The sequence below is a fragment of the Abramis brama genome (genome assembly GCF_963993115.1).
Source record: "Abramis brama genome assembly, chromosome: 7".
NCBI lineage: Eukaryota > Metazoa > Chordata > Actinopteri > Cypriniformes > Leuciscidae > Abramis > Abramis brama.
In genome coordinates, this window is record NC_139969.1 from 16,126,113 (window position 1) to 16,150,081 (window position 23,969).

At 37.3% G+C, this 23,969-nt stretch overlaps 2 protein-coding genes across 2 annotated transcripts; both read right to left on the reverse strand.

Annotated features, from left to right (window-relative positions):
* Nucleotides 1–908: 908 nt before the first annotated feature.
* Nucleotides 909–3,524, reverse strand: cacybp (calcyclin binding protein). Its single transcript, XM_084119662.1, has 6 exons — nucleotides 3,375–3,524; nucleotides 2,891–3,107; nucleotides 2,702–2,798; nucleotides 1,837–1,936; nucleotides 1,650–1,744; nucleotides 909–1,332 (listed from the first exon to the last, which is right to left on the reverse strand). The coding sequence occupies exons 1-6, from the start codon at nucleotides 3,390–3,392 to the stop codon at nucleotides 1,173–1,175; spliced, it is 687 nt and encodes a 228-aa protein (XP_083975788.1). The 5' UTR covers nucleotides 3,393–3,524; the 3' UTR covers nucleotides 909–1,172.
* A 4,097-nt stretch (nucleotides 3,525–7,621) lies between these two features.
* On the reverse strand, nucleotides 7,622–9,219 carry mrps14 (mitochondrial ribosomal protein S14). Its single transcript, XM_084120747.1, has 3 exons — nucleotides 9,090–9,219; nucleotides 8,302–8,466; nucleotides 7,622–8,076 (listed from the first exon to the last, which is right to left on the reverse strand). Exons 1-3 carry the CDS (start codon nucleotides 9,159–9,161, stop codon nucleotides 7,894–7,896), a joined length of 420 nt encoding a protein of 139 aa, XP_083976873.1. The 5' UTR covers nucleotides 9,162–9,219; the 3' UTR covers nucleotides 7,622–7,893.
* Between the last annotated feature and the right edge of the window lie 14,750 nt (nucleotides 9,220–23,969).

Genomic DNA, 23,969 nt, shown 5'->3' on the forward strand with positions numbered 1-23,969 from the left:
GGTCAAGTGTGAGGATTAATTAATAATTTCGTGTCATACTGCGTGAAAACAAAATACACATATGGCCGCCGTGAGTGTTTTTATCATGTAACATTCAGAGTTGAAAGCAGACATATTCAAAACAATTGAACTATTGAACTGCATACACACAGGCATTTTTTTTCACGAGGATGAAGCCAAATTGCGTCATTGTGGAATATACTGAACTAAAAAAACTCGTGGTTTCATGCGCCCCCTTGTGCCTTGATAAGTAAACTACTACGTTTTGTTTTCACTTAAAAACGCACATTATGTTCTAAGACCGTTTTAAAATAATAATTAACACATATTGCTTTCCTTCATATCCAAAATGCCTTTGGCTTTGTCCATATAAGGAATCTGCTGGAACGTCATAAGTGATAATAACTTTCTGTTTTCCAATTTTAGAACCCCATGCTCTAAAAAAAGCAGTCTGAGATCGTATTAAAATTATAATCAACAAATATACTGTTTTCCTTTCCATCATATCCAGTTTATTTTATTTTAAATACTGTGTGTCCCCTGTCTGATTGCACATCATATTAATATTTATTGCATGACAGCAATATTTCAACAACGAACCCATCTCTTCCGTGAGCACTTAACCAAAAACAACAACAAAAAAAACCTTCCCTTTCCCTTTAAAACCTCGCTTATCGGGCTTATGCTACTCTGAATAATGCCTGAACTTCGTTTTTTGAGCACTTCTTGCGTTGTTTTTGCCTCTTCATGATGACTCGCTTAATTTAGTCCTAATTTGTAAGTCGCTTTGGATAAAAGCGTCTGCTAAATGACTAAATGTAAATGTAATACTGTTCTGAACATGGATCATTTAGCCCCCACCCCCCCCACACACACACAAAAAAAAAAATCAACAACATCAGAAGTGATATTTTTTCATATTTTTTTATTTTATTTTTTATTTTCCACTTTTTAGGTATATGGTCCTAACTGCAGGAATGATATTGAATGATAATCCACTGAACATTTGTTGATAGGAATTATAATGGGGATGAAAACACTTAAAAAACATTGTTCTTTAACAGCTGCATTTAACAAGAACAAAGTACAAAAATGCATAAAATAATAAAGTGGAATGGCATGTGTGCAACAGCTGAATTGGTGTGAATGTGGAAGCAGATCAATATGTTGGCTTAGAAGTCAAGATCATCTGCTTTGCCCTTCTTCTCCTGAGACTCAACCCAGGCCTTGTTGATAGTGCGTTTCATCTCATCATCTCCATCGGTGTAGATCTTCTTCAGTACGCTCATCAGCCCCTCGCTTGGATCAGCGTTCTCATTCGAGCTGGGTTTGCTGAAACAGATATGTTACCATTTTATGACTTATAAACATAATTTGCAGAACCAAATTTGGTACAATGCTGACTAACTCTGATAGCAGTGCATACTGCAGTTAAATATTTTTTCTTCTCATATTAAAATAATAATAAACATAACTCATGATTACAAATGTATTATTTTTATTTTATTTTGGATCATATTAATTTACATTATAATATTCATTATTTTTATGCATAAATCTACACCATTCAATTTAAAATCTTGTTTTCAAATAAAAAAAAATTAAAAAGGAAAATGAATAGAGAATGAAAGTGTGCGCATTTGACTCACTCTTTCTCCTTAGACAGTTTTTCTACTTGTGTCAAGCATTCCCATTTTTTTGCTGACTTCTTCTTGCACATGATAAGGACCATGTCTGTTTTTATCTGTAAACAAATAAATCGTCAAACCTTTTTATATATACAATTTTAACCAATTTAGCAACAGAATATACAATAACATTAAGAAAGTGACAAACCTTTTTACTACTCTCTGCAACAATAATGGGAAATAAAAGGTTGTTGACTGTCATTTGATGGTTCTTCCCATCCAGATCTTTGACTAGAACATTAAAACCTCTGTAACAACACGAGAGCAGTGGTTACACTTATCGACCATTAAGAACACCATGATGCAAAAAGATTTTCACCCTCTTAACCTAGTAAATACATTTTGTGGCATGACCATATACCTAAAAAAGGTAAATTTACAGGTGCCTGCAACTGAGAGATAACAGTAGCTAACATGTAACTTTATGCTGAACTTGTAAAAATTCACTTTGTCAAAGCAAATTTATGCACGTCTATTATATATATATTATAATAATAAAATATATATAATACGTTTTTAAAGAATTTATCTCTGTGGCACAGCCCCACTCTCCCCGACTTTGAATTTTGAATAAATAAACATTGGACACAATAATAAATAAGAAATTTGGGCAACACTGAACAATACCGTTTCATTTGTTAATATTAGTTAACTACATTAGTTAACATGAACTAAAAACACTTCTACATATTTTATTTATAAAGGTCCATTTTAATTTCATCATTTACTAATATATTTGTAAAATTAAAAGTTGTGTTGCATTAAATAATGCACTGTAAACTATCAAACAAACCATGACCAATACAATTTTCTAACTAATTTTAATAAAGATTAATAAATGCTTTTTATATATATATATTGGACATTGTTAGTTCATCTTAGGTAATGCATTTACTAATTTTAACAGATGAGACCTTATTGTAAAGTGTTGCCGAAATATATGTCCATGGTTTTACCATAATAAAAATGATAACACAAACCAAAATTCAGCAATATTTAATGAGAGACCACACCTCTCTGTGAAGTTAGCCTCAACATTTTCAGCTGGAATAGCATGCACTCCTTTTAGTGTGATGTAGATTTTGACGAACTTGTCAGATTGGTCCCATCCTAAAATAGAGACAAACGACACGTGTAGCCAATTAGACAATGTTTATCACGGTGGAACAGCCTATACCTATTATCATTAGGTATGAACGCACCAAAATTGTTGATTTTGACTGTGTATCCTTTGAGTGTTGTTTCAGTTTTGTCTCCAGAGTCTTTCTTGGCTTGCTGCAGTTTCTGCTCTCGTTGTTTTTGTGCCAGCTCTTTCTCTATTTTCTTGTGCTCTTGCGTCAAGACGTCCCGCACGCGCTGTCGTTCACATTTCTCTATCAGATTCGTGATCTCTTTCAAATCACTCTCAAGACCGGCGATCTAGATACACAAAGTCACATCTGATATTAATGTTCATTACAGAACAGGTGAGTTCAGCAGCTGTCAACTCACTGCCTAGTAATATTTAATTCACCCAACATGTATATTATCCCATAAGATTTCTTAGTAAAACATGAGTTTCATTCACATTTATAAGCTTATTTATGCCACTGCATAAGCCGGGCGAGAATAAACCTAGCAGACCGCTGTATATTCTCACTACATGCCATTACAATGACTAAAACACTGAAAAACAGAACATTATACCAGTTCATTGATGTCCATCGCTGTCCTGGAGAAACTATCCACAACAATTTTATCGAAGTTATGAAAATGATCTTTGCTTTCAATTTGTCAACGTGTGTCCACTAGAATGCATGAAGCGCTGTTTCTTTCTAGAAAGATTCTTGCTTCCGCGTTATGTCAATTCAAAATAAAAGTCCTTAATTACAAAATAATTCTTACAAAACCAAATACGACTAATCAGATTATAGTTACTTTATGAATTACATTACTGCACATTTATTACATTATCTATCAGGTAATGTGTATTTCTATATATAAATATATATGTGTGTGTGTGTGTGTCAATGTCACTTTTATTTATACAGCACCATTAAAACAACACATGTTGACCATCTCAGTAAAAAGACAATTGTATAGTAATACGATTGTGTGTGTGTGTGTATACAGTATTCAAACGACTCATCACCTCAGGTACTCACAAATCAGGCAACCAACTGGACCTGGTTTACACACGCAACTGCACCACAGAGAACATTTTGGTGAGACCCCTCCATGTTTCAGATCATTTCCTCATTACTTTCAGTCTACAACTCTCTACCCCTGCACCACCAACCCCCCCACCAGTCACTTTCAGGCGAAACTTGCGCTCACTTTCCCCCTCCCATCTCTCCTCTGCCGTGTCATCTTCTCTTCCCCCACCCTCACAATTCTCATCTCTGGATGTGAATACCGCAACGGACACCTTATTCTCCACTCTAACCTCTTCTCTAGACATTATCTGCCCTCTCTCCTCCAGGCCAGCACGCGCTACTCCCTCCAACCCCTGGTTGTCTGAGGTTCTTCGTGAACACCGGACCGAACTCAGGGCAGCGGAGAGGAAATGGAACAAATCAAAAGACGCATCTGACCTGAGTATGTATCAATCTCTCCTCTCTTCCTTTTCTGTTGATGTTCATGCTGCAAAATCTTCATACTTCCACAACAAGATCAACAGCTCCTCCAACACACGATTACTCTTCAAGACATTCAACTCTCTCCTCTGTCCACCTCCACCACCACCCGCCTCCTCCCTAACTGCTGACGATTTTGCAAACTTCTTCACCAACAAAACAACAGCTATCAGCAGTCAGTTCTCAGCTCCACACACACAGGAACCCAGACCGACCCCTTCCACAGCCAATATCCCTCTGTCCTCCTTTTCTTCGCTAACCGAGGAAGAAGTATCTACACTTCTCCTCTCCAGTCACCCTACCACCTGCCCTCTAGACCCCATCCCCTCACACCTTCTACAAGCCATCTCTCCCACACTTCTACCATCACTCACACACATCATCAACTCATCCCTCCATACTGGCACTTTCCCCACAGCATTCAAGCAGGCTCGGGTTACTCCACTGCTTAAAAAACCAACGCTAAACACATCATTTGTAGAGAATTACAGACCTATCTCTCTCCTACCATTCATTGTGAAGACACTTGAAAGAGCTGTTTTCAACCAAGTAACATCCTTTTTGTCTCTAAACAACCAGCTGGACGTCAACCAATCCGGCTTCAAGAAAGGGCATTCAACTGAGACTGCATTACTGTCAGTCACAGAAGCCCTACGGATCACAAAAGCTGCTTCCAAATCTTCAGTCCTCATTCTCCTGGATCTGTCTGCTGCCTTCGACACTGTGAATCATCAGATCCTTATGTCCAGCCTCTCATCACTGGGCATCACAGGAACTTCACTCCACTGGTTTGAGTCCTATCTCACAGGTAGGTCCTTCAAGGTCGCATGGAGAGGCGAGGTATCCAGAGCACATCAACTGACCACAGGGGTTCCCCAGGGTTCAGTTCTTGGTCCCCTCCTCTTCTCCATCTACACCACATCACTGGGACACATCATACAGGCACACGGCTTCTCCTACCACTGCTATGCTGATGACACACAGCTCTTCCTCTCGTTTCAACCAGATGATCCCACAGTAGCTGCACGGGTCTCAAGCTGTCTGGCGGACATCTCCACATGGATGAAGGAACATCACCTGCAGCTCAACCTGGCAAAGACTGAGCTTCTCGTCCTCCCTGCCAATCCGTCTCTACAGCACAACCTCACTATCCAGCTAGATTCATCATCAATCACCCCATCAAGGTCGGTCAGAAATCTTGGAGTAACGTTTGATGACCAGCTGACCTTCACAGATCACATTTCAAAGACAGCTCGATCATGCAGGTTTGCACTGCACAACATCAGGAAGATCAGGTCTTTCCTAACTGAGCATGCAACACAACTTCTCATCCAGGCCCTGGTCATTTCTAGGCTTGACTACTGTAATGCTCTTCTGGCCGGACTTCCAGCATTTGCAACCAAACCCCTACAGATGATCCAGAATGCTGCAGCTCGTCTTGTCTTCAACGAGCCCAAGAGGGCCCACGTCACTCCTCTGTTCATCTCTCTGCACTGGCTACCTCTCGCTGCTCGCATCAAGTTCAAGGCATTGAGGCTTGCTTACAGATCTATCACAGGCTCAGCTCCCTCCTACTTTCACTCACTCCTACGAGTCTACATCCCTACCAGATGCCTACGATCGGTCAAAGAGCGACGTCTCGTGGTTCCATCACAGAGAGCCACAAAATCACTTTCCAGAACATTCTCATTCACAGTTCCATGCTGGTGGAACACTCTCCCCACCCTCATCCGGAATGCAGAATCCCTGACAACCTTCAAAAGACAGCTGAAAACCTATCTATTCCGTGAGCACTTAACCTCATTAAAAAAAAAAAAAAAAAATTCTTTCCCTTTGAAACATCACTTATCAGGCTTATGCTACTCTGAATAATGCCTGAACTTCGTATTTTGAGCACTTCTTGCGTTGTTGTTGTTTTTGCCTCTTCATGATGACTCGCTTAATTTAGTCCTAATTTGTAAGTCGCTTTGGATAAAAGCGTCTGCTAAGTGACTAAATGTAAATGTAAATACAGGTCAAAAGTTTGGAAACATTACTATTTTTAATGTTTTTGAAAGAAGTTTCTTCTGCTCATCAAGCCTGCATTTATTTGATCAAAAATACAGAAAATGTAATATTGTGATATATTATTACAATTTAAAATAATTGGTTTTCAATTTATTATACTTTAAATTATAATTTATTTCTGTGATGCAAAGCTGAATTTTCAGGATCATTACTTCAGTCTATCACATGATCCTTTAGAAATCATTCTAATATGATGATTCATTATCAAAGTTGGAAACAGTTCTGCTGCTTAATATTTGCTTTTTAATAATAATAATAATGCTTTTTTAGGATACTTTGATGAATAAAAAGTAAAAAAAAAAAAAAAAAAAAAGAAGCAAATTTTTGTAACAACAATATACACTACTGGTCAGTATTTTTCTTTTTCTTTTTTTGAAATAAACCAATACTTTTATTCAGCAAGGATGTGTTAAATTGATAAAAAGTGATAGTAAATAAGATTTGTATTATTAGATTTTTTTTTTTTATAAATGCAGTTTATACTTTTTAACCTTTTATTCATCAAATATATTAGGCAGCAGAACTGTTTCCAACACTCATAATAAATCAGAATATTAGAATGATTTCTAAAGGATCATGTGATAGACTGGATGTCACATGTGACACTGAAGACTGGAGTAATGATGCTGAAAATTCAGCTTTGCATCACAGGGATAAATTATTTTTTAAAGTATATTCAAATAGAAAACTATTATTTTAAGTTGTAATAATATTTCACAATATTACTGGGGTTTTTTTCTGTATTTTTGATCAAATAAACACAGCCTTGATAAGCATTAGAGACTTCTTTCAAAAATATAAAAAAACTTAATGTTTCAAAACTTTTGACCTGTACTGTACCTGTACCTTGAACTTTTGTACTGTATATGTATGTATGTATATATATATATATATATATATATATATATATATATATATACACACACACATACACACCCATTGTGCATATATAAACAGTTTATCAATCACAAAATATTCTTATTTAGCTAAAATGTACTAATTTACTGTTGCTTAATGTAAGGTGTTCATCTGTAAATGCACAGATTATTGAATACATTTTCAAAGAAACATGCAATAAATTATTTACTTTGTCTTGTTGATAGGTTAAATATCTTCCTCTTTTTGTAAAACTAAATTATGTTTAAGTGTGACACCAAACAAAGAGATAAAGTAATCCACAATAAGGTTAGATACATAAAACCTGAATAGAGCACACACAAAAAAATGCAAATAAATCACAAAACACAAAAGTAGCACATTACACTTTTTTATTGTATCTACAATAACATAACTTATATTAGATTTGCCATCAGTCCATCAATCTGAATCAATTGAGCAGAAAAGAAAACTCTTTTGAGCAGGTGCTTGTTTGTTTTCCAGCTCTGTGTCTTTGCACTTTCGTAAGAATATCTTCACTTCTAATGGCATAACAAACTCAAGCTCAAGTTCATTCATAGATTGTAAAGCTCATACACTGAATGACAAGGTTGTACGAATGACCACTTATACAATCCCATGGTTGATCACCACATTGATCTCTGTATTCCAGACATTTGGTTGTGGTCCGCTAAATGCCGAAAAACAATTCGGCTAAGACGCCACCTGCGCTTCACTCCACGTGGACGTGATGTCATCACACACCTGTTGCGAATGCGCACGGGACAACTGTCTCGAGGAAGTGCGGCTATTTCTTTATCAGCTATCTCCTGAATACATAAACATGAAGACATGGCCATTATTATTATTAGTTTTAGAGCAACATTTTGACATTTCATTAAAATGTCAAAATAAAGGTTACTGACTTTGTAAATGAGTTAAATAGCATAAAATCATTTATTTTTGCAGGATTTTAAAGGTTGCAAGCCATTCATGTAAATGAAAAACTGAGTATAAACTAGAACTGAAGTGAAACCGCAAGACTTTGAATATACCTGTAGCTCTTTTGGCAAAATAGTATTCTTCCTAATGGCATTGATGCGCAGTCTCGTATCTGCATATTCAAATGCCATTTGTCTTCTTTTCACATCCCGTACCATCCTCCAGTCAACATAGTAGCTCCTGACCTGCTCCACCACTCCAAGTGAACTTCTGTAGGCCTGAAGGACATCAAATGAGATTTTATGGTAACACTTTACAATAAGGTCTTGTTTGTTAACATTAGTAAGTGTATTAACTAACATGATCTAACCATGAGCAATACATGTGTTACAGTATTTATTAATCTGTTAATGACAGTTAATTAAAATCCAGCTGTTCATTGATTATGCATGTTAGTTTACGATTCATTAACTCAGCAAATATAACAATTTTAATAATGTATTAGTAAATGCTGAAATTAACATTAGCTAAGATTAATAAATGCTATAGAAGTATTGTTAATTCTTAGTTCATGTTAACTAATAATAAATAACGAAACCTTATAAAGCGTTATATTTTACATTTGTAGATTAATTTTAAAAGGTCTTCCATAGGGTCTTACATTTGTAGATTCATTTTCAGGTCTTACAAAACCCCTTACAACTTATACAAATTCAAATGACTAAAAATGAATCTTTCTGACAGACGTAAAATACAAATGTCACCAGCATCTCTTGGTCTAACATTACAGTGTCCAACGGGATCACAATTGAAATACAACACCATCAAAACACAAATACAATGCATTAAAAGTCATTACAGACTTTGCATTCACACATTATAATTTTTACAGTAAATTTACCTGTCTACAAACCGGCAAGGACGACTGCAGAAACCCCATTCCCGTGCCGAGGAGCTTCCATGCCGCCGCCATGTTCTGACTGACCTCGATGGTGGTTTGCAGGTTAAGAACTGAATTTGGTTTATCATTACTGCCATCTACTGGTCATATTAATGTTCATCCAAGCATTAAAGTATTGTTATCGCTCTCAAACAGCACTAAACCATTTGCACACACACACACACAAAAAAAAAAAAAAAAAAAGGAAAAAAGAGACTTCGTCGTTACAGGACACAGCTGAAAATGTCGACAACTGGCTTTGTCTGCAAGGTTGTCATCATGGCGATTCATATAAAGCCTATACTGCGATTCATTATTGTAAAGTCCAGGATTGTAGGTCTGCGCATCTAGATCACCAGACATGAAAATAGTGGTGTAGGAAAACGGATTCACGTGACATGACACAATAATCAGTAAACAATTCAGAAAGTAGGCCTACGAAGAACAGCACTACATTTAAAAAATGGCTTGTGTGTAATTGCGGTACACAGCCAGATAGTGGCAGAATGTTGATATTAATTCAACAACGTAGGATCCTCTTGTCTCTAGGGGGTTTCAATCCTTTAGATGCCACGGACCTCCAAATATGATCATCCTGATGTGAAGGACCCCCATCCTAAAATTTAAAAGCAATCTAATTTGTACTGTTAAAAAAATAATATTAATAATGTCATTAATTATTTAAATCCATACATTTTATTGTAGGCTAAATTGTTGTTGTTGTTTTTTCTAAACATTTCCACAGACCCCACACCCCCAGCACTCCCTTGCGGCCCCCTGTGGGTTCCTGAACCACACTTTGAAAACCCTAAACAAGAAAAGACGCAATCTGACAAAATCTATAAGATCTATGCTTGAAGTCTTTGTAATATAGGTTACATATGCATTTAAAGCAGTAGTTCTCAACCTTTTTTACTTCAAGGCCACTCATTGTCCTCAACAATATTCCAAGGCCCTTGCCTAGTTTTGTGAAAACTTATTTTAATCTATGGGCAATCATAGTGTCTGTAAATAACAAAAAAGTTATTAAAATAATTCTAATTAAATTCATTTAAAAAAGCAAGATTCTTGAAGTTTTAGGAGTTGAATGTTCTTTCCACTTTTTTGAATTTACTAATGAATTGGGTTACTTTTATAAAACTGCATTTATGTTCGTTATTTACTAGATAAGGACTAAGGACTAGCCTACTCAATTTCTACTCAATAAAATATTTTAGAGCTTAACAATTTTTTTATTAATTTACATGACTTTTCCAGGTCTGATTTCTAACACTTATAAATAAAATCCAGGTTTTCCAATTCTGTCTGAATCCCCAGAGAACCGATGATTCAAGGCATATATGCCCTAATCAGCAGCCAGGGCTTCTTTAAAGGGATAGTTCACCCGAAAAATTAAAATTCTGTCATTAATTACTCACTCTCACTTCAGTCCAAACTCGTAAGACTTTCATTCATCTTCGGAACACCAATGAAGATTTTTTTTTATGAAATCTGAGAGCTTTCTGTCCCTCCATTGACAGCCTATGCAACTACCACTTTAAAGCCCCAGAAAAGTATAAAGACATCATTAAAGTAATCCCTGTGACTCCAGCGGTTTAACCTCAATTTTATGAAGCGACATGAGTGGTCTGTTTGTGCAAAAAAACATTGCAAAATATTAATCTTCAACGTGTGTTCATGCAACAACATCTGCTTTCGCGTCAACACAACACGCATGCGTTGTTGGAAATTTATATTTTGTAAATAAATTGGTAAATTGTGGGGTTTTTTTCCTGCAAACAAAACACTTGAGCGCCTAATATAATTGAGGATAAAACCACTGGAGTTACATGGATTACTTTTATGATGTCTTTCCTACCTTTCTGGGCCTCAAAAGTGGTAGTTGCGTAGACTGTCAATGGAGGAACAGAAAGCTCTCACATCTCAATAAAAAGAAATTCATTTGTGTTAAGAAGATGAACAAAAGTCTTACGGATTTGGACCAATGAGGGTGAGTGACAGAATTTAAATTTTTGGGTGAACTAACCCTTTAATTTGAACCTATCTCAGGATGACCTGTCATTAACCTGTCATGCATCATTGACTAATCATTTTTATTCAACAACGACCTTTTGCATCAGTTGGCTGAACTTGGCTCAATTTTACAGGTTGGTCTTCACAAATAACATTTTCAGGAGTGAAAATGCAATTGACACATGAACATCCTGCATAGAAACCTTTGACACATTTTGAGGTCACCTGCATCATGATCCTACACCTGCAGTGTGTTAGCAATTCAATACAAGAGAAACAAGCTCTCTAACAGACAACTGTCTGATTGTAATGCAGACTGGTTGTACAAATAGCGAATCCGGGCACTTTTAGACAGCAAATTTGTTGAGCATATAGGCCAACAAACTATAAGAATAAACAGAGGAGAGAGTGAAACTTCTGTTTTAAAATTCCTCCCTCGCAGCTTGATGTCAGAGGTAAGTTTGCTCATTTTGTGTCTGCTGATATTTTTTCTTTTCATACTTAATGAGGTTTACATGCCATTTCTTATGCTCATCTACCAGTCTGTCATTGCCACAGAATAAATCCCCCATTAAAACAATGCAACCGAAAAGAAGGGAAAAAAAGCAGACGACAACAAAATAGCAACCAACAAACAGCTCCTTATGTGCTTCTCTGCATGACATGGTTAGAGTTCAACCCCAAGGCATTCATAAAAAACTGTTCTAGTAAATTCCTCTAGAATTTCCCAAGCAATCAGCCTTTGTTAAAAGATAATGGGAGATGTGTTCTGAGAAAAATACTAACATATGTCAAATTGCGCAAAGAAGATCTGTCATGTAAATTAAAGTGGAATACAGATCTTGCAGGGGTCGCCAGGTGAAAAAGATGTACTATTGAATGTATTAAAAATGTACTTGAGTATGTTTTTAGTACAATACAAATTTACTATGCATTAGTTTTTAACCCATTTAAGCATGCAATCAGCTAAACTCATGTTATTTATTAACAATTTCCGTACAGGAAGACAAACCTACAAAGAGGTTTTGACAACTTTGAATTGAAACCGGAGATTATGTAATTTGGTGATATTTAATTCATGAGCCATTTCTGGATGTTTACTCAGAAATATACCTGGCAACTTTAGTGACACTGAGCAAAAAAATCCTCATTTGAATCTTTGCATCAGTTTCTATGGGAGTTTTTAAATGTGATATGTGCCCATCGGTCACTAAAATTACCATAATGAAATCATTTTTACATTTTAATACACTTTAAAGGGCTCCACACGAAACATTGTGCAAATAATTATATCTCTGGGCATGTGGGCATTAATGCTGTTGTTCTAAAAACTCCACAGCACAGTTGTGTATTTTAAACTCACCAATATGAAACAGAATGCCACACTGTGATACATGTGCTGCTCTTCTGAAGCTGAATCTAATATCTGCAACTCTGCTCTTCTGAATATTTCTGAAGCGTAGGCTTCAAACACTATTTATTAAATTTCCTGCCTGTCCCAGGCCACTTGAAACCTCACTAGTTGAGATCTAATGAGAGCAATGCTTTCTAAAAACAAGATTCGTTCTGCGCTTTGTTCTTTAATAAATTAAACATACTGTTGTAAAGAGCTTCACTTCATCACTTCAATATTCATATTCAGACATTCCAGGCTGATCCCCATTGGAGTGTGAAAATGAGAAACAAAACTGAACCTGGCATGATATGAAACCAAATGAGTTTGAGATTGACATTTTGTTGCTGTTTAAAGGGATATTTCACCGCTGGAAAGATTACTGTGTATTTAAATTGGGTCATTTATGTAGTAGAAATGTAAAATTATTTTAGAAGTTGGTGCCTTCTAGACTGAGAAAAGCCAGAAAATGTATTTTAGGCTCATGTGACTCCCAGAATGCACTTGCTTCGCTGCCCTATGAGGCCACTCCCAAGCCATACCGGTTACAGAGGGCAGTATCGGAAGAAATGATACAACTAGGCTACTAGTTGACTCGAAACTGAAAAGACGCTGTTTTATCGTGAGATCCCACCCCCTGTGGGCGGGTTCAGAGATCAGTGAGTGGAAAGCAAGTCTGTATTGAATTATAAAGGATTTTGAAAGTTATTTTAATTTTACATACCAATTTTAAAGGTATGATGTACAGAACAGCTGATGGGGACAAGAATTGTAAAGTTAATTACTCAACGTTCACAGTTTGCTATATGTGACAAACATTTAGTTTTATATTATGAATGAATTATGTATTGAATTCAGATGTTGGTAGTTTTTTTTTTTTCCACAAAGTAATTTTTTGTTTTGTTTAGGCTACTTCTGTGTTATGTCTCTGACTTGAATGCGTGACATGCCGTAATAATAAATGCCTTACGAGTTTCCCATGGTGCACTTGAAGGCAACATCTTTCAGAAAGTTCCCACAAATTTCACTTAACGATATTCAAATGTTCCACACGTGTGGAGACGCATGTTCTAAGCTCTTTACCATATGTGGTAACAGGTGATTTGCATACGTAACCTCAAGATTGTTTGGTTTCCAAGACCTAGCGTTCTGGACCAGTGGCCTTGAAAGTTTATTTAGATTTTTTCATGTTTTTTGAAGTTTTCAAGCAAAATTATGGTTAGAGAGTGGCAAAAACATTATAATTTGTTTAACACTTTATTTCGATTGTCCTTTATTCCACTAACTAGGCCTATAAATAACTTTGCAACTGTCATCAGTTATTAGAGTATTAGGAGACTTAATATCTGCTACACCTTATTTTGATGGTCTCCCAAAAGACATTTTACTGACTATAAGTAACTTTGCGACTATATGTAAACTTATTCTACTAACCCGAACCCTGACACCTAACCCTGACCTAAATATCTACAACAGTCAGTCTACTAATACAGTACATACTATAATGAGAGGAAGTTGACATGTAGTTGCAAAGTTACTTAATAGAATGTCTAAAGTGGACAATTAAAATAAAGTGTAACCTTTGGGTATAACTTTAAGAAGCTTAGAATTTTTGACAAAATGAATAGCATATGAATATGAATGCAGTTTCTCTAACATTTCCATTGCGCTTACTATAGTTTCAGGCAGCCTTCCAGCTATGAGGTAAAGTCCTTTTTGGACTTGAGGTCAAGGCCTTCCTGAATTATGGAATGTACTGCATTGCTCCCTTAGGACCGTGTCAATCAAATAACTGGGGACCTGGGACTACCCCTTGCCGAACGAGTCTATATTTTGTCGGAAGCCCCTGTTCCTCTGTCTCTCCATGGGTCAGTTCATGTTTTTATCTACCTTATATACTCGAGTCCTTCTGTTCAACAGATGCTAAGGCCAATGTATAGAAAAAAGAGAATCCATCCATCCTGAAGTCCCATTTAATTTCATCATCAATTTCAGTAAACAAACAAGGGCTCTTAGAATGATTCCCAGCAGTGTCATTTTTACTGAACATTCAACCTCTAATCTTAGCACAGAAGCACAACTAGTATTTGATTAATGTTTTGTCCTCGATGCATGTCTGGTTTTGACATTATTAAGAAATAGAGACATCAGAGGGAATGAACTTCGCACGGCCAACCATCACAATCAGAGCGATCCCGCTTTCCAAACTTAGCTGTTAATCCCATCAAACACAGCACATGGACGTTTATGATGAGTCAGATCCAAAATGAAATATAAAATGATAACTGGGACTTTATTCCTCTTTAGAGTTTTTATTTTTACACGGCCATCTGTGAATTCATTCAACGGGACCACCAAGGTTAACAGGAAGTGTGCTCTCAGGGCATCCTTTACCCTTTTCCACTCAGTGGAGCGGAGTCACCCAACACAATACTGTAGTAGAGTCTGTAAACTTTAAGAAAGCTTCTTTTATTGAGTCGGGTAATTGAGAATGGTCTGCAGAGAGAGAAAAAACCCTGACATGTGCATGTCAGCATGTGTTTCTGACCTGTTTAACCATTTAACTAAGAGGATATATAGACATTTTTTGAGAGCTGCCATTAGAGGCGAGATTGCATGACTGATTTCCTCATGCCATGGTGCATTATTTTCAACAGTACATCTAAACTATGTGGATGTATGGAGTTGTGGACAGCTGAAGTGTAGTGTTTCTGCACCCACCTGAGTGGGTGGGTAGAGGATATCTAATTTAGCATGGAGAATGTGACTGGTGAAGTACTTTAGTTCATTTGATTAGACTTCTGGAAACATTTCACACATGATCTTGAATTATATCAATCCTCTGGCTGCAGTGCTTTTTTAAGAAAACTTTAAGCTACAGTGAGAGGTCATTTATTAATGTAAAAGCAATAAACTTTCACTTTAACTCTTTCCCTGCCAGTGTTTTTGAAAAAAGTTGCCAGCCACAGCCATAATTTTTGATCATTTTCACAAAAGTTTTATGAATATTCAGAATATTTTCTGAATACCTGAACATGCAATATGTCAAAAGAAAGAACAGACCCTCTGCTTTGAAACAAACAAACAAACAAACAAACAAACAAACAAAAGTTTTATTCTAGCTTCATCATTCCTTTTTTATCAACACTTATATGGGTAAGTTTCATAAAAAGCAACATTCTGAGCAAAAAGCTGAGCAAATTTGCGTTTTTTGTCAAAGAATAGCCTACGTCTGGATCGGATTCAGAATGATGATAGATGGAGTAGATCGAGTTCATCAACACCCCCAAAGCTTGCACCGTCATATAGCTCATATGGGTCGACATTTCATTCAGTAACATTAGGCAGTCTATACCAGAAAACATGGAAATATAGAAAATTTGACTAAGAAATTTACTATTATTTACTGTAATTGTGATATATAGTTAAGTAAACTCTACTTAACTAAGTTAAGTGAAAGTAACAAAGAAAATAAGTCATTTTAACTTGGCTAGTAAAAGGTTGAGTAATATCTATTTAGGGTTTCACTTTATTTTGATGGTCCCTGTAACACGTTCTGTTGACTATAAGTAATGCTGCACCTACATGTCTACTAACTCTCATTAGAGTGTTAGTTAAGTATTAGTAGACTGGTAGGGTTAGGGTTAGAATAAGTTGACATGTAGTTGCAAAATTACTTATAGTCAGTAGAGTGTCTGTTGGAGGACCATCACAATAAAGTGTTTGCAGATATTAAGCAGACAGTCTACTTATACGCCAATGAAAGTTAGTTGACATATAGTTGCAAAGTTACTTATAGTCAACAGCACGTTCAAAAGGGACCATCAAAATAAAGTGTTACCCTATTTAGTTGAAGTTTCCTTTGCTATACATTTCACTCAATCAATATAACATTGAATAAAACCACACTTTTAAAGTATATACTTTATTTATAAACACCTAAGTAATTATTAAATAGATATTGTGTGAGACACACCATATCTAACGATCATAAGTTTCACTTTATGTGAACGCAGAGACCTCAAAACTTGGTAGACAATACACAATGACGGTACCATTTGATGGATCGTTTTTAGTGTTTTTAGTGTTTGTCATTTTGAGTAGAAAATGAACTCCAAATGTCACAAAATGGCAAGTTACTAATCCTAACAACAAAAGCAATGATAAAACAGTGTAAATACAGCTGGAAAATCAACCTCATTAATTATTCAAGGCCCAGTGCATGATGGGAACACCAGTATCAGAAAAGTTGAGTTATTTTTATAACGTTGATATTTATGCTTTCATTTCTACATGCTTGAATTGAGGCTACTAATATAGAATTTACTTAGTTTTTCTTTTAATATTCTTGCCTGAACTAACTTTTTCATGTAAATTACATTGTTTTTTTCTGTAGTATTTACTTCACCACAAAATCATTTTTAGCAGTGTAGTATGCGAAATGCATGTGAAAAGTATGTCAGAATTCACAGTACTCATAATATATTAGGCAAAAAGTACCCGGATAACAATTCTTCCGGCAAGATTCTGAAGTGTGCATACAATGGACACTTTACTGTCCCATGAGGCCACGGAAGAGGATTTGTGAATGGCGGTGACGCTGTGTTAAGGGCAACTTATAGCGAATGTAGTATGTCCAGATTAAATTCTTCACACATACTACTGGTACTTTTTTAATTGTCGTGAAGTAATTACTTATTCAAAATAAGTACCTACTCATGAGAGTATGCAATTTCGGACGCAGCCAATGTGTTTTAATGAATCAATCCATTTAATGGCTCAATGATTAACTCATAAACTTGTCACTTGTTGCCTTGTATTCGTGCAACCTATCAAAGAAAAGTCTGTCTGGAACGAAAAACAAAAACAAAAAAACAAAGAAAAAACTGAGCAATTCACAAATGGTGAAAAGAACCAGTAGCGCCATATGGGACACTTCTCCCAGAGATTTGACCTCTGCTATACTATAAAGAAAGAATGTATTTTTGGGCCCTGCAGTGCAGGTTGAAATAGAATACTTCAAGTCAAGTGTCCAGATCACATTATATCTGAAGAGGAAAGAACCACGGTGGCTAATGAGAAACAGGTGAGAGAAGACGAGCTTTGCTCTCTGGGAGGGAGGTGACTTATTTTTATGCCTATGGGATACTGTTATCAGTTATATGATATTTTAATGGCCTTTTTTGCTAATAAGTTGGTGTTTTGTGTGGTCTCATTGTACTTGGTGAAATTCTCCAGGAACACTATATTTACAGATTTTTACAAAATGGTTTGAACTTGTCTAACTAAAAGGCTAATATTCAGGAGCGTTTAACTGTGAGTGTTTAAAGCAGAGTTTAGACATCTCTTTCAGGGTCTATTCTTTCCAACCAATTAAAGGCACAATATGTAAGATTTTTCGATTAACATATACAAAAACCACTAATGTTATATAGTCTACTGTATTTTGTTGACATGATCCCAAATGTTTCCAAAAATGTTTAAATCCAGAGAAATCAAATCATTGTTACAGTATGCAAGTTCCCACAGAGGCTGCTTATTCAAAAGGATATAAGAAGGAATGACGACAGTAAAGGGCGAGAGGGGAACAGGACATTTTATGTTGCTGTTTTTATTATTCTTATATGCGGCAGTCGGCTGCAGTCGCTCCTTTTGTTTTGTTGTTTATGTATATTTTACGATTACCTTCTTCCCTGAACTTGAACTTTGTTACTCATAGTTTGTTTGACGAATTAAATTTGTGGGGTAACGCAGCGCTGTTTTACTTGGTCAAAACGATCATACTATCAATATGTTTGAGTGTGTTGAAAGTTATGTTATAATGTTACTCTGTGCGTTCGCTCGGTGGCTGGAGGCACATGTTGCAAACTACAGCTGGATTGATAATAGAATATTATAAAGCTGGCTGACATGTGTTGCTAAATGTCCTGCAATTAGTTGCTGAATTACTGTTACTGCAAATATATATATATATATATTTCTGTTTATGCTATCATAGCCACTAAAAAAAGTGTTGTCTCTTGAGGCAAACATGTTACTTGCAGTAAATCAAGAAACAATACAACTAACTGTGTTAAACATTTTCCTTTCTATTGTTTAGCTGCTCTGAGCTCAGCTCAACTTTCCAATAGGTATGATGCATTTAAGTTATTTTTGGTCTGTCACACTACTGCTCAATCAACTATAATGGAACTACATTTGTCAAAGGGTAAATAATATTGTGATATTAATTAAGGTTAACTTACTAATTATACAAAAAAATAATAATAATCGGATTATCTTATCATATGGTGTCTACTTTTAAAGTCTTTACTGACACACTTATTGACTGATTGATCGATTTAGTTAATGTTTGCATTTAATGTCTTGCATTTACGTTACCTCTGTATTAATTTTAGGAAGTAAAAGGCTGTCAAAAGCCATGAACCTTATAGAGCAACGAAGCTCTTTCGGTTGGGAACATGCTGTCTCGAAGAGTCCTGCAATGGATTTAAAATAAATCAGCCTCACATAGGTCTGATTCAGTGAGATGGCGTGAATGTGAAGAATGCCTTTTGTGCTGAACTTAAAGGTCACCTGTATGCTAGTATGTTTATTGCCATACATATTCCTGCTTTGAGTTACAACAACAATAATCCTTAAGTGTGTTTGTGCGATTAAGGCCATCGGTCAACTTTTGAAGAGCAAATCGTTATTCGTAGGATCACATTTTCTCCCATCGTTAATGCTAACGATGTCTTGGTTCAGTGAGTAAAGAATTGCACAGCAATGTTGGAGCACACCCCATTCGGTTCCTCGTAGCTTCCTGCCATAGCTTTGGAAAGATTTGTTATGTTCCCCGCTTTGGAGACAGGTAGATAGATGAATGGATATGTGTCTCACACGTATAAGTTGGTAGAAGGTTTATTTGCAGAGCTTGAGACCTTATGGCTTTCATTTAAATGTTTTTTTTCCCTCTTAGTCCTCTTATGGTGGGGTTGACCTTCAAAACCAGTCTAATAAAACCCAGAAGCATTCCATCTAAATGTAATGAGATATGGTTGGGGCACTACAAGTCCCATCAGCCCTAGCGCTATATAAGGAAGTAGCGAGGTTTGTTTGCGCTCTCGCTTCCTGCTTTTGACTGACTTGTGGATGAATGGATGTCACGGCACATCTAAAACTTCAACTGATGATTGATCACCTCAGAAGAAGAGTAGCAGACGAGCAGTTATGTTAAATGCTGGTGCAGCGTTATTAAGAGCTGAATATATGATACACACCGTGAAGGAGTGTTTTGGCCGGATTATTGCCTGACTGATTGTTGCCTGAGTTTCCGTCAAAATAACGGATGTTAGAGGGATGCACGGTTACCGTTTACTTTAGATTTAATTTTCTTTGGTTTATTTATTGTTTTTTTGTTGGATGTTGGACCATAATTGTATAAGGAAAATCTAGACCATAAAAGGATGGTTTTATGGTGCTGACTGGTTTGTTCTACTTGCATTACCCACTGTTAATTAATTTGTTTTTCTTTCTTTTTGTAGATTTCTTTTCAAACCAACAATGGCTTCTGGGTTATCCTCACTGTGTGGATGGCGGTGGTGAGGTGGCTGGGATCGTGTGGTGGTTTGGTCACTTTATTTGTGTTTCTTTCTTTTTTCTAGGTTTGCAGTGTGATTGCTGTGAGCGTTGTTGTGGTGAGAGCATTTTGAATGCCACTCTGTCTTCACGATATAGGTAACCCGTGGCTATCTGTTGGTTGATTTTGTTTTGTTTTGTTTCTTTTTTATTTATTATTATTTCCTTTGTGGGTATTTGCATTGACGATCTGTTACACCTTTTTAATATGCTGAATTATTTGAATAAAAATGTGCCTGTTTATTAAAGCTGTACTACCGCCTTGCGCCTGATTATTTACCCCATGTGGGTCATTATGTTACAATTGGCGTAGTCGGCAGGGTACCTTTTTCGGCGAGGGTGGTTGTGATATTATTATTATTATTATTATTATTATTATTATTTATTTATTTTTTTTTTTTTTTTGTGGCATATTTTTCCATTTATTTATTGACAGTAATTGTTCAAGTAAACGGTAATCGTGTGTCAAGAGGAGCATCACAGTCTTCGTGGGACCTTTTCACCTTTTGTTTTGAACTGTCTCCTAACATAATTTGTCAGCAGATATTAGACGGCGCTTCGTGGGACTTGGATTTCACCATTCTGACTGAACGGTCTTCTAAAATAACTTGTCAACAGATATGGAACAAGAAATAATAGACTTGCGGGAGCAAATACGGAACCTGCAGGCACAAAATGAACAGCTGACGAGAGAACGTCCCCCGCCTAGTAGTAATGTTTCTAACCAACCGCACTCTTCTGTGTCTAATGCCAATGCTTCGTCTCCAGTGTCTTTTAGCAGGGTACTTTATGTCCCTCGGGAGAGGAAATGCCCACGTTTTTATGGGAACATGGACACTACTTTGAGTATTGAAGACTGGACTGAGGAGGCTGAGGTGTGTATTGAGGGCAGGGGTTGGTCTGATAAAGAAAAGGTGGTGTTTCTGCTTGACCACCTGGGGGGGGAAGCTAGAATGGAGATAAAACTCCGCTCACCAGCTACTAGAGAAACTCCAGAGTCTGTTTTTGATATTTTGAGAGACTTGTATGGGGGGAGACAGACATTTGTGCAATTACAACAGAGGTTTTATGAACGAAAACAAAAAGAAGGTGAATCATTTACTGAATTTTCCCATGCTTTGATGTCCTTGATGGACTTGATTCTTAATAGTAACCCAGGCAGTGTTCCAAATTCTGACAGAGTGCTTCGTGATCAGTTTGTCGAACATGTTCGAGATGTGATGCTGAAGCGTGAATTAAAGCGATTGGTAAGGGAGAAGCCAACTTCTACTCTACTAGAGGTTCGAAGTGAAGCTCTTAGGTGGGTGGAAGAGGGAAAAAGGGAAGCAGTTGCTTCATATGCTCAGCCATGGTGTAACGTTACTCAAGGCAGGGTAGTTGAGTTTGAACCTAAGGTCAGATTTCAGGAGTCTACAGAGTTAAAAGAAGTTAAAGAGATGTTGAGACGGCAACAAACACAAATAACTGAACTTACCCAGCGTTTTGATAGCTTTATGTCTCAAAAGAATGAACCCTTAAACACAACTAGGCAAAATAACTCAAGACGGTGCCTTCGCTGTAATAGAATTGGGCATATAGCCAGATATTGTCGACAACCATGGCCCATTGAGTCAAACTCTAGATCCCCTCAGGTGAACGTAAATGAGACTTCTGTTGGGGAGCTTGACAGTGTAGCACCTGCAGTTTTGAGTCAGGTTGTAGAAGGAGCTAGTGAAGCCTCACCATCACCCGTTTGCCCTACAATCTTACAGCGTCTTGTGGGCAAATGTCCGGTTGTAATTGTCCAGATGGGGGGGGTGGAGATTTCATGTTTACTAGATACAGGGTCAATGGTGACTACTATAACTGAGTCATTTTTTGAGAAGCATTTCCGACAAATGGGAGTAGATGCACTTAAAAAATGTAGTTGGCTTCAGTTAAAAGCAGCTAATGGTCTTGAGATTCCATATGTGGGATATTTTGAAACCGATGTGACTGTGCTGGGGCAAACTCTTTTAGGGCAAGGTATTTTGGTTGTAAAAGATCCTGTTGATACTTTGTTCCATCAGAGGAAAGAACTGACCCCTGGCCTTTTAGGTATGAATGTGATTGGACAGTGTTATAATGATCTGTTTGAAAAACACGGCCCAGCACTATTTTCAGCTCCACAGGTCAGGCAGGCAGAGTTAGGCTGGAGAGATGCCCTGTCACAGTGCCACCGAGCAGATGGTGCCCCTTGTCCTGGATTCATTGGTTATGTGAAGGTGCAGTCTTGCCATCCTGTCCAGATTCCAGCTGGCACCATGAGGTTAGTACCTGCGCTGTGCCCTAAAAACATAAAAAGTTGTACAGTGTTTTTTTTAGAACCCCAGGATTTCAATGATGGGGGGCTGCCTGCTGGAGTGTTAATATCACCTGCCCTGTTGCAGTGTATACAAGGGGTAGTGCATGTACCAGTAGTTAATGTTGGGACAGAACCCTTATATTTGCCACCAAGAATTAGACTAGGTAGTTTGGTTGGTGCTGAGGTAGTCATGAAATCAGATCAAGACATTGTGTTTAAGGGAGATTTACCATGTGATCCTAATACTGTGACTGTTCAGTGTCAAACTATTACATCAGTGTCAAGCATCGATGTTCAAGGGTTAGAATTGCCGGGGCTTACAGAGGCTGAGGAGGAGGACGTTAGGAGTTTGTTAACGAGATATTCTGATGTCTTCGCCAAGCATGATAGTGACTTGGGGTGTACAAACTTAATAGATCATCAGATTTCTTTAATAGATGATACACCGGTACGCCAGCGATATCGTAGAATTCCTCCTAGTCAGTTCGAGGCTGTGAAGGCACACATAAGACAATTGTTGGACAGTCAAGTCATTAGGGAGAGTTGCAGCCCATATGCCTCGCCAATTGTATTGGTGCAGAAGAAGGATGGCTCTCTGAGAATGTGTGTCGATTATCGCCAGCTCAATGTCAGAACTCGTAAGGATGCCTATCCCTTACCAAGGATAGAGGAGTCACTGGATGCCTTGACTGGAGCAAAGTGGTTTTCGACTTTAGACCTGGCTAGTGGATATAACCAGGTGCCAGTAGCTGAAGAAGATCGTCCTAAGACTGCCTTTTGCACTCCATTTGGGCTCTTTGAATTTAATAGGATGCCTTTTGGGTTGTGCAATGCCCCAAGTACTTTTCAAAGGTTAATGGAGCGAATTTTTGGGGATCAGAGTTTTCAGTCTTTATTGCTCTATTTGGATGATGTGATTGTCTTTTCAGCAACCATTGAGCAACATCTTCAGCGACTTGAGCTGGTGTTGGATCGGCTGAGACAACAGAACTTGAAGATAAAACTCAGTAAATGCTGCTTCTTTCGGCCAGATGTACGTTATTTGGGGCATGTGGTTTCTTCTACAGGGGTCCGTACAGACCCAGAGAAGATATCTGCTGTAGCTAAGTGGAATCGTCCACAAAATCTTCAAGAACTTCGATCCTTTCTGGGTTTCGCCAGTTACTATCGGCGGTTCGTTAAAAACTTTTCATGTATTGCTGGACCCTTGAATACATTGGTGGCAGAACTGATCAGGGGACAGAAAAGTAAACGACCAAAGATTAATCTGGGGACCAAATGGACTGATTCATGTGAAAACGCTTTTCAGACTCTTAAAACCGCTTTAACCAATGCTCCAGTCCTTGCTTATGCTGATTTCAGTAAGCCCTTCATCTTGGATGTTGATGCAAGCCATCAAGGTTTGGGTGCAGTCTTATCTCAAGAACATGGAGGCAAATGTCGACCAGTCGCATTTGCAAGTCGAGGTCTGCGGCCATCTGAACGCAACATG

Coding starts and splice junctions, on each gene's coding strand:
- mrps14 (XM_084120747.1), bottom strand. CDS start 9,161: ATGGCGGCGGCATGGAAGCTCCTCGGCACGGGAATGGGGTTTCTGCAG. Junction 8,467..9,089: donor CCTTGCCGGTTTGTAGACAG/GTAAATTTACTG, acceptor GATGTCCTTCAG/GCCTACAGAAGTTCACTTGG. Junction 8,077..8,301: donor TTTTGCCAAAAGAGCTACAG/GTATATTCAAAG, acceptor TTATGTATTCAG/GAGATAGCTGATAAAGAAAT.
- cacybp (XM_084119662.1), bottom strand. Junction 2,799..2,890: donor AGTCAAAATCAACAATTTTG/GTGCGTTCATAC, acceptor TCTCTATTTTAG/GATGGGACCAATCTGACAAG. Junction 1,937..2,701: donor GAGGCTAACTTCACAGAGAG/GTGTGGTCTCTC, acceptor GTGTTGTTACAG/AGGTTTTAATGTTCTAGTCA.